Consider the following 13,747-nt stretch of genomic DNA (forward strand, 5'->3'; position numbering starts at 1 on the left):
TTTATGGAAATGACTGTGGTTTCCAGCTTGTCAGATAGACTCCATCAATAGATAGCCTTATTCACCTTGCTGTGCCTTTGAAGCAAGTATTGTTCTGGAAGTGTTGTGGCATATAAATTTTGCTAGGCATACTTTCTAACTATGCTGGTACTGCTGTAGAATATTAGAAAAGGCAATTGTTCCCCAGAAAGGTCCATAAGCTGTGATTTATTAATGAAATGCCAAACCTGGGAAACGAGGCAAAGGTCTCATGAGTGCAGGGTAAAGTAAATAGCATGACAAAGTACACATAATAAGTGCTAGCAAAAACAACAGAAACATGCACACAAAGAGAAGATGCAAATGCATTCCTCTCCTGGATGGTACTGAACGTTGTCAGCCAAGAAATTTAGTCTGAAAGTCACTGAAGAATATGTTCAGATGCTATCCACACATATAATCCACCAGATAAATGGCAATATGATGCCAATTACAGCACGAAATAAAGTCATCACAATATGGTATAAAATGCCTTGTCTTGGCTAGGAAGCACCATGCAGGGAAATTCAAAGAGGCAGCATCACCTTTAAAATTAGCTCTGAAATAAAAAACAACCAACTGTAGCATATGAGAGATCAGGATAATACATATGTCAGTCACATGCCATGAATATAACCTGAAAACCATCACAATTTCCTGTACCATATGTAGCCACATCACACAGAACAGCCAAGCACGTTCTCTAAAAAAGTTTTTTATATATATATATATATATATATATATATATATATATATATATATATATTATAGTATATTATATTTTTTTTAATTGATGTGAAATGTCAGTAGCATTTCCTCCTCGGACATGAGCAAACTGCTGCACATCATTATGTGCTCCTGCTGAAGGAGCAGAAGGTGCTGTGAACCACCAGAAGGCACCTTTACAATGCTGGTCACGGGTACAAATGTGTGAGGGCTGTCAGTATGAGGTGCAATACACTCCCACACTCCCCCAGATTGCCCAGGTGCAAAAGCCACTGCTTCAAGTCAGTTTTCCAGATCACCCCACTGAATCAGCCCATTACACACACGAGTTTTCCCACTATCAGCCCTCCATATGTCAGGTACCACAGGGAAAATGGAATCCCATCCATCACGTGCTCTGCACACATAAATTCACAGCTAAAACTGTGGGACAAGCTGCTAATTAGGCAGCGACCTAAAAATGCCACGCAGAGTGGAGCTTCAGACATCTGAAGGGTCTTCCTTTCATGCTCATTGAATTATTATGACATGTCAAAGAAATAACTGTCATCCTGATGATAATGCCAAGAACTGTCCTCCCTCCAGTTCACCAGGTGCTCCCTGCATCTTCCAGCAAAGAAAGGCAGTGCCATGGGCCCTTGGCTACCCCAGTGGCCTTCTGAAGCACCAGATTATTTCTCTGACCTTGTGACTGGCATGCTCAACATCCACTGAGAGAATGCCTCATCCGTTTCCTGGCACCTCTGTAATCCATCTGGAAGTCACACCACAACCGCTCCTCATAGCCAAGGCTATCTTTGACAGTGAACAATAAATAAATGCCATCCTCTTTTCCCAACTATTAAAATCCCTCCGGTGTGCAGGCATTTTGAATAGCATCCCCAGCCTTTGCCACATCCCCAGCACTGCTTGAAGCCTGTGTGAGGACATTCACTGCAAAGAGTTGAGCAGAACAGGTCCTGCTTGGGGAGCTGCTCACAGGGAGCTCTCCAGAAGGTAGGTGAGAGGGATTCACACTATACAGGAGAAACAACCCAGAGAATGGAAGTTATACCCAGTTAACAAAGCCAATTTTTAAAGTGACCTCCTCGTTAAGTAAAGAGGAAGACAACAGTAAAGGATGATCTCAACAAGCAGGATGAGAAGGGAGGCTTCTCTCTCCAAACAAACTGGAGAGCTGCCTTCTCTTGTTTCTGCAGTTTCCATCACTAAATCCCCATCTAGTAACAGACATGTTCCAAGGAAAGCACCCAAGGGTAGAAATCTTCCACTGTTTCTCTTTCTGAGGTATAACAACATTCACAAAATGAAACAAGAAAGCTTTGTGCCTTAGATGTCCTTTATCAGCACCACACACACATGCCCAACAGAGTTATTACCCTAATCACAAACGTCAACAAATTAGCCCTGGTTAAAATTCAATGGCAACAAAGGCAGAAATCCAATCCATGCATTCTCCAATTACAGCCCACACAAAACATTCTGTGAGTCTCCTGTGAGTCTGTGTTGTGGATGCACACACATCACCTCTTGCCACTGAAAATCAGTTCAGTGTTCACTGGACCAAGGTCTTCACTGCTGCCAAAACAATTTCCACCATTTCCATTCTCTGTGCAGCAGAAAGGAAAGCAATGGTGCCACTGAAAACAAATATGAGGTTTCATTCTTTCTTACCCCTGCACACCTACACTCTAAAGAGAGAGGCACATAGACTGCATGCCTGTTCACTGTACAATCATTCCTCAGGAAATTGCAAGCTACCTCTTCCAGGTGAGACCTTGCAACGAAAAAGGAGAGAAAAATGGCTGCTAAGGCTGTTCTGTGTGCTTCCAAAAGAAAGCAGAACATCTTACACTTTACCAATGTGAGAAATCAACTGATATATCTTGTGCTGCCTCTAAGCTGTAAAGCACTGAGTAATAGCTTGTCTGGGGCTGGACTGAAGGATGGTCCTTCCTGGGGGAAGCAGTGCCCTATAAAAGGCCACTGCTGCTGCATTTGGAAAGATGCTTTCCTAAGACCCCAATACAATGAATTGTGCCTGCAGTTCCTGTGCCCTGAACTCCCCTCTCCCTGTTATAAAAGGCATTGTTTGAAGTCAAATGGCATCATTTATTTCCAGGAAAACTGCTTCCTGTTTGCCTTCCTCGGTAATTCATACCACTCAGCCTAACACAACCATCTTCATACCACTGAATGGCAGTACCACAATTCAGAAATTGTGGGAGTTGTTAAAAATAAAACAGAAAATAGCTTCAGAGACATAGAATTTCCTGAAAAGCAAAATTTTCCAACTATACTTCTAATTATGTATGTACCTATGTGCCATCCCTCAAAGTGTTCAAGGACAGGTTGGATGGGGTTCTGAGCCCACCTGGTCTGGTGAGAGGTGTCCCTGCCCATGGCAGGGAGGTTGGAACTGGATGGTCTTAGAGGTCCCTTCCAACCAAACCCTTCTGTGATTCCATACCAAGGGCTGAGGGAAACACATCCAAGGTGATCCCCAGGAACCATCACCAGCTCCATGCTCACAGCAGGTTTGCTGGAGGCTGCAAGTGCTCATGAGAGCACTTGGTCAGGATGGTTCTAGTTTTACTGGATTAGATCACTTCAGATCCAATTCATCCAATGTTTGGGGTTTTCAAGGCTAAACACAAAGGAATCTTTAAGATGAATTTCAAAGCCCAAATTCAGCGCCCAAGTTTCAGTGCCCAAAGAGCAAAATTCATGTTGTTGAACATTAACAGTGGTCAAGAGCAAAACTGAACTTCTCACAAAAAAATTACAATTTGCAGTTTCAAATTAAACAGTGGTATTCATAAATCCAGAGTAAATTGTTCTTTTTTAAAAAGTAATAAAAATATGATAAAATCTTTTTCAAGAAAACCAACAGTATTAATCCTACATATAGTTCTGACAGCAGGAGAAGAAATAAAAAGCAAACAAAACTTCAATGAACATGGAATAAGATTTTTCAGAAGTCTGCAATCCTGGGCTAATGAGAATTTTATCATTAACTTTCTTGAGAACAGGATTAGGTCTAATACAAACAGTTCTGAATATTTCTAGCAGTGAGTAATGAAGGCAGGATGAACACGAGATGATGTACAACCTGCAGGTAGAACTGGTGAATACCTAATAGGGTGTTTTCCCATATTTGCCATACAGCATCTGTGAATGTATTATCTAAATTAATAGCTCTGCAGTCTCAAACTGTTTTGGTTCATTTTCTGTTTCTTATCAGGAGCACAGGGAAGACTGCCAGGGTAGACTGAAAATGTACATGACCTGCACATTTTAGCATAACAGGTATTAAAAACCTGACACCCTTCAATTATGCTTTTCAGCCATATACACATTTAAGGAAGAGAAACTTTTGTACTATTTCCAAAGTGACTACTGACACCTCTCCTAAAGAAGCTTCCACAACTCAGCTGAAAGAGAAACAGCTTGTACCTCCCTATGATCCACAAAAAAGACCCTTCCATGGAAGTGCATATCTGACTTCTGACAAGGCTTATACAACCTCACTTTCACTTCTGCAATATGATTAATAGTACCTCTGAAATGCTGAATTGGGAAGTATGGGTTACCAACTGTATTATTTACGCTAAAGAACAATTTCCAGGTCATTTCCAATTTCCCACATTCCATTACTCTGCTGACAAAAAAAATCTCATCAAGATGTATGCAAGGTTTAGGTTTTAGAAGCATAGCAAAAGTGCAAATAGAAGAATTGATTTTATTTTCAAAAGGCTCTGCAAATGACAGTTCCCAATCCTGTTTGAAGTAAGTGACAAAAAGCTTAATGATTATGGGAGAGGCAGAGATGCTTAAAAACTTCAGTGGGGTTTGGATCATTAACAATAATTGAATGCAGGAGTCTGGGCCAAGTTCCGCCCTCAAATCAGACCAATTAAAGACTGAGACATTCAGCTAGAGAGACATTTTCATCAGTTGAGCTTGCCTGCTTTAGTTATTACTGGAATGAATTTTCACCTCACTCCAGTGCATTCCAGTAGAAAACACGTGCTTACCAACCATCTCATCTGAAGACCAGGAAACAAAACACTTTTTTATTTATTTTCTTTTAGGTTGTATTGCATGGTTTTTGGCGTTACCTTGAATGCAGCAATGCAGTGTAGGCTGAGCAATGCCATCACCAGCAGCAGGAACAGCGTGGCCAAGTTCCTGACATCCCAGATGGACTCCACCAAAGGGATGCTGCCCACCTGCCAGTCGTAGCACAGGGTGATCGGCGCCAGCAGCAGCCACGCGTTGAAGGCCAGAAGGTAGGAATAAGTTAAAAACCTGCAAAGGAAAACAGGTCATGTAATACAAGGAATGACTGCCAGCACAGGAAGCATCCTCCTTTGGCATTTACCACATATCACACAGGGGGAGGAAACAACAAAAAAAACTAATCAACATCACTGCACCAACAGGCAGCACTACACCTCTTTGCAAACAGAGATGCTGCCATAGGTGAGGGGCACTTCAACAGGTCATTTGAAGAAATAAGATCAGCAATATTTACATGTTTCCATGCACTTGCCTTTGGAAAACTAACAGAACTTCAACTCCCATTTGAATGTTAGATTTTTGAAGTGACTTTCTGCCAGTTTAAACAATAAATTAATAACTACACAGGTACATACATATATATTGAACTTTTACACACTTCACTGCATCACTGCTGCAATACAAAATATCCTTTTAGCTGTGTTTAAATTACAATTTAGAATTTCTTCTATCTGCACAACCTGGAGCAATTAAAGTCAGACCCTTTTCTCTTTGCAAATCAAGGAACAGGGAGAAAATACAGAAGAAAGGAGGGGCAGAGTGATTCTTAGCTGATCCCATCACAGTCTCTTAGGGCTGGGGCCAGATTGCATGAGATGTGCCACAGAAGTGATGGGCAAGTAGGGATTTCAAATTGTTGTAATCTTCAATAATTGTTATTCTCAATAGAGAGGAAATTAATGGGGAATGGAAATGGGGAGAGTGCTCCCCTCTGGGAAGTATGTAGAGCTTTCAAAGGACTAAAAAAGAACAGCATGTGTGCCACTGGGTTAAAGAAAACAAGAAAAAAAAAAAAAAAACAAATCAAACCAACATCCCTCTCTGCCCCAGGCTTTTGCTTCTTGGCATCTACTTGCCAAAAAGTGCATCTAAAGTTGAAATAGTTTTAAGTACAAGAGACTGCAGGTTGATTATTCCAATAATTGTGAAGTCAACCAAGTAAAATTGTGACAGCCTTCAAAGAGACAAACCCATCCTTTGCTTGCAAATGGAATAGTCCAAATTGTACACAGCACCAAAAATGGCAAATACTCAAAAAAAGGAAAGAATTACATTCTATCCTGCACAGGATTTCTTCCATCTGAGCGTGCTTCGGCAGCTGTTATCACACCCAGTTGCCATGGTACCTTGTAGGTTTATTAAAATGGTAACAAAGGATGGCAGAAATGTCAAAGCATGTAGACAGAGGATTGTCTCACTTGCCACTTACAAACATGGTCCTTTGTGGTCAAAATGCAGCCCCTTACAACAGCACTTACAACATCAGATTTGTGGCAGAATGGTAGGACACTGAAGCTAAGTGTGACTCCAGGCAGGAAGTTCCCAGATGGGTGTTGGGCCCTGAATTTCTGTGAAAACACACTTAAATAACTACAAAGTGAGGGTATCAGTTTCTCTTCTCATTCAAAAAACAAATGTCTCCAGCAGCACAGTGAACCAAAAGCAAGGAGGCTTACTGAGCTGGAATGTGTCATTGTAAACAGTCTCAGAGGCACATTCTCACTTTCCCACAGATCCTTCTAAACTCCCAATTCTGGGAAGTGGAATATTTCCACATTTTTAAGGTTTTCAGCCATTTGATACACCTCTCTTCCATCCCCTGCACTTCCCTCACCTTCCCACCCTGAGGTACTAAACAAAAGGGAAAGAAAGAAAATCAATCTTCTCTTAACAGAGGCAGTGATTAAAAAGCCAGTTCCTATTTAAGAGAGCATCTCTCAAAAACATAACCTAATTTAGCTCAAACAATTCTTAAAATTTTGATTGTTCACTCTTCCTAAAGAAACAAATGTGTTTTCTAGTCACCAACCCTTCTGGCACACATTACAGAGAAACATAGCAACACTAAATCCTCTGAGAGTTAATCACACCAAGGCACTGACTCGTGACATTCTGTGTGCCCTGACCCACCTCTGCTCAGCCACAATAAAACACACTTCTCCATCACCCTCAGCACATCAGCTCAGAAAAGGCTGCCAGCATTTATTTACAGCTACTTACTTCAAAGCCAAACTGAGATCCATTTCTGGCTTTATTGTTAGAACAAAAACATGTCTATTTTGATGAATCTGGATAGTGTCATGGCATATGATATTGCTACTACAAGTATGTACATTTGACAGGATTTCCAGAAGCACTGAGTTAGTTTTGCACTTGATGCTTTAGGAGAGCCCAGTTTTTTGAGGGAGTGTCCTTTTATGCCCTGGCATATATTAACATTTTCAACAGGCATCACAATATTCATAGAAGTTTGTATGCAAACCACAACACACACCAGAAAACCCTCCCCTGCTTCCTCAGACTGGGCTGCTGGGTAGGAAGGAACAAGATGACATTTGGGATCTGCGCAGCACTGCAGTTAAGGACAGACTAGCTGCTTTCCTGCATCTTCACTGATAAGGCAGGAGCTGATAGATCCTTACACAGCACAGAATAAATAAACAGTTTGCTGCCATAACAAATTGAGTCCACTCAATTTCAGAGGCATTCATTCAGAGTAGCCAGAGCAGTGTGAGTTCATGCATTTCTGCTGGAAGGGTAGGATAAGCTGCTGCTGAAGATGGGAAGACAACTCCAGGCCAGTGACTGACTAGGACAGGTTTGCAAACAAGCGTCTATTTCCAAGGGCTTGTGAGGTTTCAGTCCTCCTTGGGAACCATGTGCACTGCCTGGTGCCAGAGGCAGCTCCCAAAGGAGAACCATTGCTCCACTCCACCATGGCAATAATTAGCCTTTAAATACTGTCTTCCAACAGCAGTAAAACATTTTAAAGCCTGTGACAATCATCACCACCACTGTACAGTCAGGTGGCTGGCCTCTGCAGCCGCCCTCCTGGAGAACCCTTGGCCACCTCTCCTGGCAGAGCCAGAGCTCCCTCTCTGATGGTGCATTCCAGATTGCAATGCAATACGTATTCCATTACCATCTGTATGGCAGATTACTTTTGTCAAGTGGGCCTTATCAAGTTTGCCTTATCTCTCTCTGAGTGATCACAATCACTCCTCCCTGGGGAGGGGACATTGCTGATAACAGGCCATTGAATGTCACTGCATGGCTGATAAGAACTATAACATCCCACTGTGAGATGCTCTGCCCAGAGGGAGGAGCCAAGCATTCCTACCCAGATATAATCCTGAGGTTTTGAGACACCAGCACAGCTTTCTCCACTGGATTCCCCAGAGGAACAGCTGCCTCTTCTTCCACTGGATCTTCAGAAGAAGACTACATCCTTCTCTACAGATCCCCCCTGCTCCAGCAGAACCACACCTGACACTCCAGGAGGGCTGCAGCCACATTTCCAATTGGACTGCTACCAACACCCTGACGCACAGGGTGTCAGGTTGGGTTCTGACTCTGTCAGTGTTGTTCTAGTTTACTGCATTGTTTATTTTATCCTTTTATTTATTTCCTTTCCCTATTAAAGAACTGTTATTTCCTGCTCCCATATTTTTGCCTGAGAGCCCCTTAATTTGAAATTTATAGCAATTCAGAGGGGTGGGAAGGGTTTACATTGTCCTTCCTTAGCAGACTCCTGTCTTTCCAACCAAGACATGGTGCATGTGACATTAGCAGTCATGGTACCGAGATCCACGGAGGCACTGCCTGACTTTTGGAGGCACTCAAACAAAGCCTTCAGCAGGCTCTGAGTCAAGCAGAAGTTTGGATATGCCTTCAGCATTGGTAGCCTGTCCTTGAACATGATGGATGGCTGTATAAAATAAAGCATTTCTAAACTATCGCTATTCTGTACTAGGAACAGAAAAATAACAAGATGTTAATAATAGTTACTGACAATCCAGGGCTGTTTTTTATTTATGGCTCTCAAAAGCATATGATATTCCTTCTCATCTATGTGGCTGTCCTATCACAAGACTAAGGAGAAAGCTAAACACAGGAGAAAGTTTGGAAGAAATCTCTTACCAAAGCCAACACCTCAAGGAACTAATTTGCAAATTTTGAAAAGACTTAAAGATTCTGAAATCACTCCAGGAGCTAATTAAATTTCAGCAGCCTACCTGCAAATGGCAACAAGAGTATTTTCTTCTAATTAGTTGACTGAGTGAATTACATTTTAAATTAATGATCTTCTTGATATTGCTTCTAGTGTCTGCCGGAATTCCAAAGGAGAAAAATTCCTGCCTGCCTCCCACGCTCTCAGTTAATCCCATGAAAATCAGGGTATTACTGGTGAGGTGACTGAAGATTCTGCTTCTTAACTGGCAAACAGTTTTCCCCCAGGCCAGGTAACAGCATTTGCATTGCAGCAATTTTTTTATTTGCAAAATGAACATGGAAATCCACATTTCAGTGAGTTTCAAGTGTTCTTTTCAATTCTCATCATCTCTGGCATGCTCAGAAAAACACAGTTCCTCCTGTAGGTAGCCAGTGTTGTCATGGCAATCCAGTTTGTTTAGCTTTCATTTTTTTCAGTTTCAATGTTCTGTTGCATGCTTTGAGATAAATACAGGATGATTCATATCTAGAACTTGTTGCAGAAAACAACTATCTGAACTGATTGTTTCTGCTGCAAAATGAACGCAAAAGGGTACTACTCAAAGCCATAACAATATGACAGGAAAATACTTGAGGAATTGCTGTAATAGACACCAAGGAGCTTGGAAAAGCCTTCATCTCAGCTCTGCCAAACCCAGGCAATCAGAGCACAAGGAACCTGAGACTAGGTTAAAAAAAAAAAACCAAGATTTATAGACATTTATGAGGCATTTCCTGTCTTTTCTGATTTTGGAGCAGTTTAAGCTTTCTCCCCACAGCACCCAGGGACTATGGATTTCTTCCTAAAACTGTGCTGTAAGAGCGATCACAAAGCTCTGACCATGTCCCACCAAAGCTGCATGGAAAAGTGGGGGCCTATATGATAACAGTGATATTTTATATATATATATAAAATGTGCATTATATGTATATTATACATATAATTATAGACATATACATTATAGATTACATGTATATATAAGAGTGATACTATTTTTGCTAAGTGCATACTTTGCTGCAACCCACCAGACACTCAGTTCTGGGCCAGCCCATCCCATTCCTTGGCAGACAATCCTACCCACAAAGACCCATCAGGGTACCCACCTGCAAGTGAAACATCTCCCAGCACTGGGGATTTTAGCAAAGCAGAGGCAAACCATTCTCCTCATTGGGGAAAAATGGACCTGTCTAGAGGGCAGGTAATAAGTGCACTTAACTAGTACTTGGGGAAAAAAGAAGGGGAGGGTCTTTCTTTATGGGGGGGAAAAAGGTAGGGATCTGAAACAGAACAGGAATACAATTTTTGCCCTTTCAGGAGTCACAGAACCTGTGGTTATGCGCTTCTGACACGACCTGCACACTGCCAGGCACTCAGGGAGATTTCAGTTCACTATAAGGGTAAGAAGAGCTTTTTTATTAGGGAAAAGAGCTTCTCATTTGTATTAACAGCTGAACTGATTTTGGCTCAAGGCTCTCTTCATCCTCTTACAAAGCCCTAAACCCAAGTGTGTTTGACAAGGCAGTTCACAATAATGCCCTCCTAGGACACATGTGGCTGCAATTATAACCAGGTGGTGGTGTTTCAGATATTGCCTTCAAATTGGAACATTTACACTCCCCCTAGGGAACTCCCAGTACAGTCATACCTTCCCACACGAGTTTATTTTTCTGCTCTGTATATTGTCAGCCTGAACATTTTCTTTTCAGAGCTTTAGAAGACAAAAATTCCCACTGTCTATCCAGCTCATTCAGAGATAGTGAAGTAAACTACTACACAAGCAGCAGACAGACAAATTCCATTTAGCATCCAAATGCAAGTATTAGACAGAAAATACTTGTAACCTGTGTATTCCCTTTCATCAAACCTTCTGCATTTAGGGAAAACAGCTGCCAATCAGGACAGGAGTAGGAAGGACAGACAGGGATAAACAGGGAGCTGCAGCTTGATGAATAGCAAAGTAACTCCTCTGGAAGATGGGCTTGTGTGCACCAGAGACATGGGGAAAAGCAGACATGCTGTCTTCTACAGCTACACTGCCTGAAGAGCTTTACTCTGGCTCTGTCAGTTGTTTCAACTCTGTGGCTAAGAATCTGAACAATACCGAATTCTCTAGGAGAATTTGAAACAGTGAAACCCAAGCCTCCTGTCAGAATCTCAGTGCTGGAAAACCTGGGACTGACCTCACAGTGTTTTCCCTCTGAGTGTGCTGTGGGTGAGGACATGCCTTGTGATCACACCTGACCCTCAGCTCCTCACCAACAGCAGCACATTTCTGTGCTATGCAGCCCAAATTCACCAGCAGAGCCCAGCAGTGGGCAACTGCTTCAGGAGAGGATCACTGAGGCAGCAGCAGATGGAGTGTTCTGTGAACAGCCACTGAGATCCTCAAGAAATTAAAAACCAGCCCTCATAAACCTGCCAGGGTAATGTTTCTGGAAATGGCTCACTGTGTCCCAGAGCATTCCCACCCAGTGCTGGTGGGAGCCAGAGGGATGTTCTGGGCACGCTGCTTTGCCTCAGAGACTGGCCACTCTCTACCCCTTCTTGTGGAAGGATTTTGGAAAGCAAATTCAGACACAGACTCTGGCAGGGAAGTGCTTGTTGTGTAACCAGCACTTGCAGCAAGCACCACAGCCCATTGAAATGCCTATCAAATCCCAGAGCAGCACTACCAGGGTGTGCCCATCACACCAAGAACACTTGGATGGGAGAGATGCTGAAACCTTTCCTGTGGCTCTGGGAGTGCCACCTTCTCTGCAGAGGGGCCTCTGCTTTGGAGAATCATCTCCAAGCCAGGCTTTCCCCAATTCCCAACACCCACTGGAATAAAGACTACAGTTTGTATAAATTAATGTTTGGGCTGTCTGGCCCCTGGGTAGGCATGACAGCAATTGTTACCAACACTGCTGTTCTCCCTTTTGTTAGAAGTGATCCCTGACTGCTGGGTGCCTGCAGATAATACATCTAGGGCTGAACTTAAACACCTTTGAGCACACAACAGAAAGCACTGACAAGCCAGGCAGAACCTCACCACCCAGGCAGCGTGTGCCAGCCTGGCTGATTAAGAGCTGGTATGTCACAGGGGTCTATTTTAATGCTGTTTTCTAGCCTAAGGTCCATGAAAACTCCATATCAAAGTAGTTGCTACACTTGACTTCTATTTCTTTGGCAAAGCTGGCTGGCACAGAGACCCATTTTCCCAGCACAGGTCCATGGTTTCCCTCTTGGTAGTTCATTGCCTTTGAAGTTACAACTGGGATGATTAAATGCAATGCTCAGAAAACAGTCATAAATCTCTGTGAAAAGGATTATGTGCCAGTTTTTATGTATAAGCACTTCTTCAGCTTTCTGCAGCACTGAATTCTCATTTACCTGATTGAAACAGCACAGCAATACAGCAAGCCAGCTTACAGAGAGAACAGTTCAACCACAGGACAATGTTATCTCAAGGCAGTCCTAGCAGAAATGCATTAACTATTTAAGGAAGCACCACAAATAACCTGCTTCACGCCCAGGGTGATCAGCCACCAGAGATCACAAGGCAAATGCCAGCAGAAATTAATATAAGTTGACTCCCAAAGACATAGCTTTTTTTTAAACAACAGACTTTTAATTAGAAACTACAGGTGAAATTCAATGTGTTTCTCACAGGTTGAGACACACTGCACAATGGATTTTTCCCTTATCTTGCCAGAGTATTGGTAATAAAATCTGTTTATCCAGAGACCTCCTACTTCTTTCCCCTCAAGAAGGGCAGAAGAAAAAAACATTGTGCAAAACATCTGAAGCATGTCAGCCCTGCACTCAACACCCTCCTGACTCTGGAGCTGCACTTTTGGTACACTGTTTACATAAACCTGGGTAGCCCTTTCTAGTTGCATTCTGCCTCAACATCTGCCTGATACAAGCAAGAATGTTTGAACAGAGGTTTGGGATTGGTTTTTCTACCTCAAGTATTGCTTACCCATTGCAGATTTTGAGATCAAAGTCTGTGTTCTTTAAGGTAGGTAAGGCCACTGGAGACAGTGCATCCTGCAGTGCACACCAGCCTGGATGGACAGGCTTCCATGGCAGGGCTTAGGAATAGAAGGATTCCCAACACCTTCATTTCTGCCTCCACTGGGAAAGGCAGTGACAGACACATCCCATCTTCTCAGACCACCGTTGCCAAGCAATGTATTGAAGGCCATGGAAATGTGGCTCTCATTTGTGCCCCTAAACTTTGAGGCATTTGGGAATATCGCTGGTAATTTTAACAATAGTAATTTAGTGAGTATACTGAACAGATGACTCCTTCTAAAGACTGAAAAACTGTCATTATTTCAGCATATTATGCCCTTCAATTGTTAAATGAATCCTTATCTGTCTACTTTAATTTATACATTTGTGCTGCCCAAGATTGGAGACAAGTTACATAGAACACAAAGGCATTTCCTCGGGCCAAACTGAGCCACATCAATGGTCTACCCAGCAGTGACCAGAAGTCCATGCCAAGTAAAGCATAAAAAATGATAATTTTCCCCCAGATCCTAGCTGGGGAGTTGGATGAGTTGAAGTTTCAGAGTTGGATGTGGTCTCTGCATATTTAGTAGCCTGGATTTCTTATTTCAACTTGGCAAATCTCTCTCTGACCCTGCACAAATGTTCAGCACACTCCTGGTGTCCTGCAGGAAGGAGCTCCCAGCTCAGCTGCCTGTTGTGTGTCAC

General features: G+C 42.6%; 1 protein-coding gene across 1 annotated transcript in view; it reads right to left on the reverse strand.

Moving 5' to 3' along the window:
• The window catches only part of TMTC1 (transmembrane O-mannosyltransferase targeting cadherins 1), a 143,827-nt gene that overhangs the window by 71,209 nt on the left and 58,871 nt on the right, over positions 1-13,747 (reverse strand). The window contains exon 8 of the mRNA XM_058804849.1: positions 4,866-5,055. Within this exon, the coding sequence (XP_058660832.1) occupies positions 4,866-5,055 (190 nt within the window). The remainder of the gene's footprint in view (positions 1-4,865; positions 5,056-13,747) is intronic.

The sequence above is a fragment of the Ammospiza caudacuta genome, chromosome 5, assembly GCF_027887145.1.
Source record: "Ammospiza caudacuta isolate bAmmCau1 chromosome 5, bAmmCau1.pri, whole genome shotgun sequence".
In the NCBI taxonomy this organism is placed as follows: domain Eukaryota; kingdom Metazoa; phylum Chordata; class Aves; order Passeriformes; family Passerellidae; genus Ammospiza; species Ammospiza caudacuta.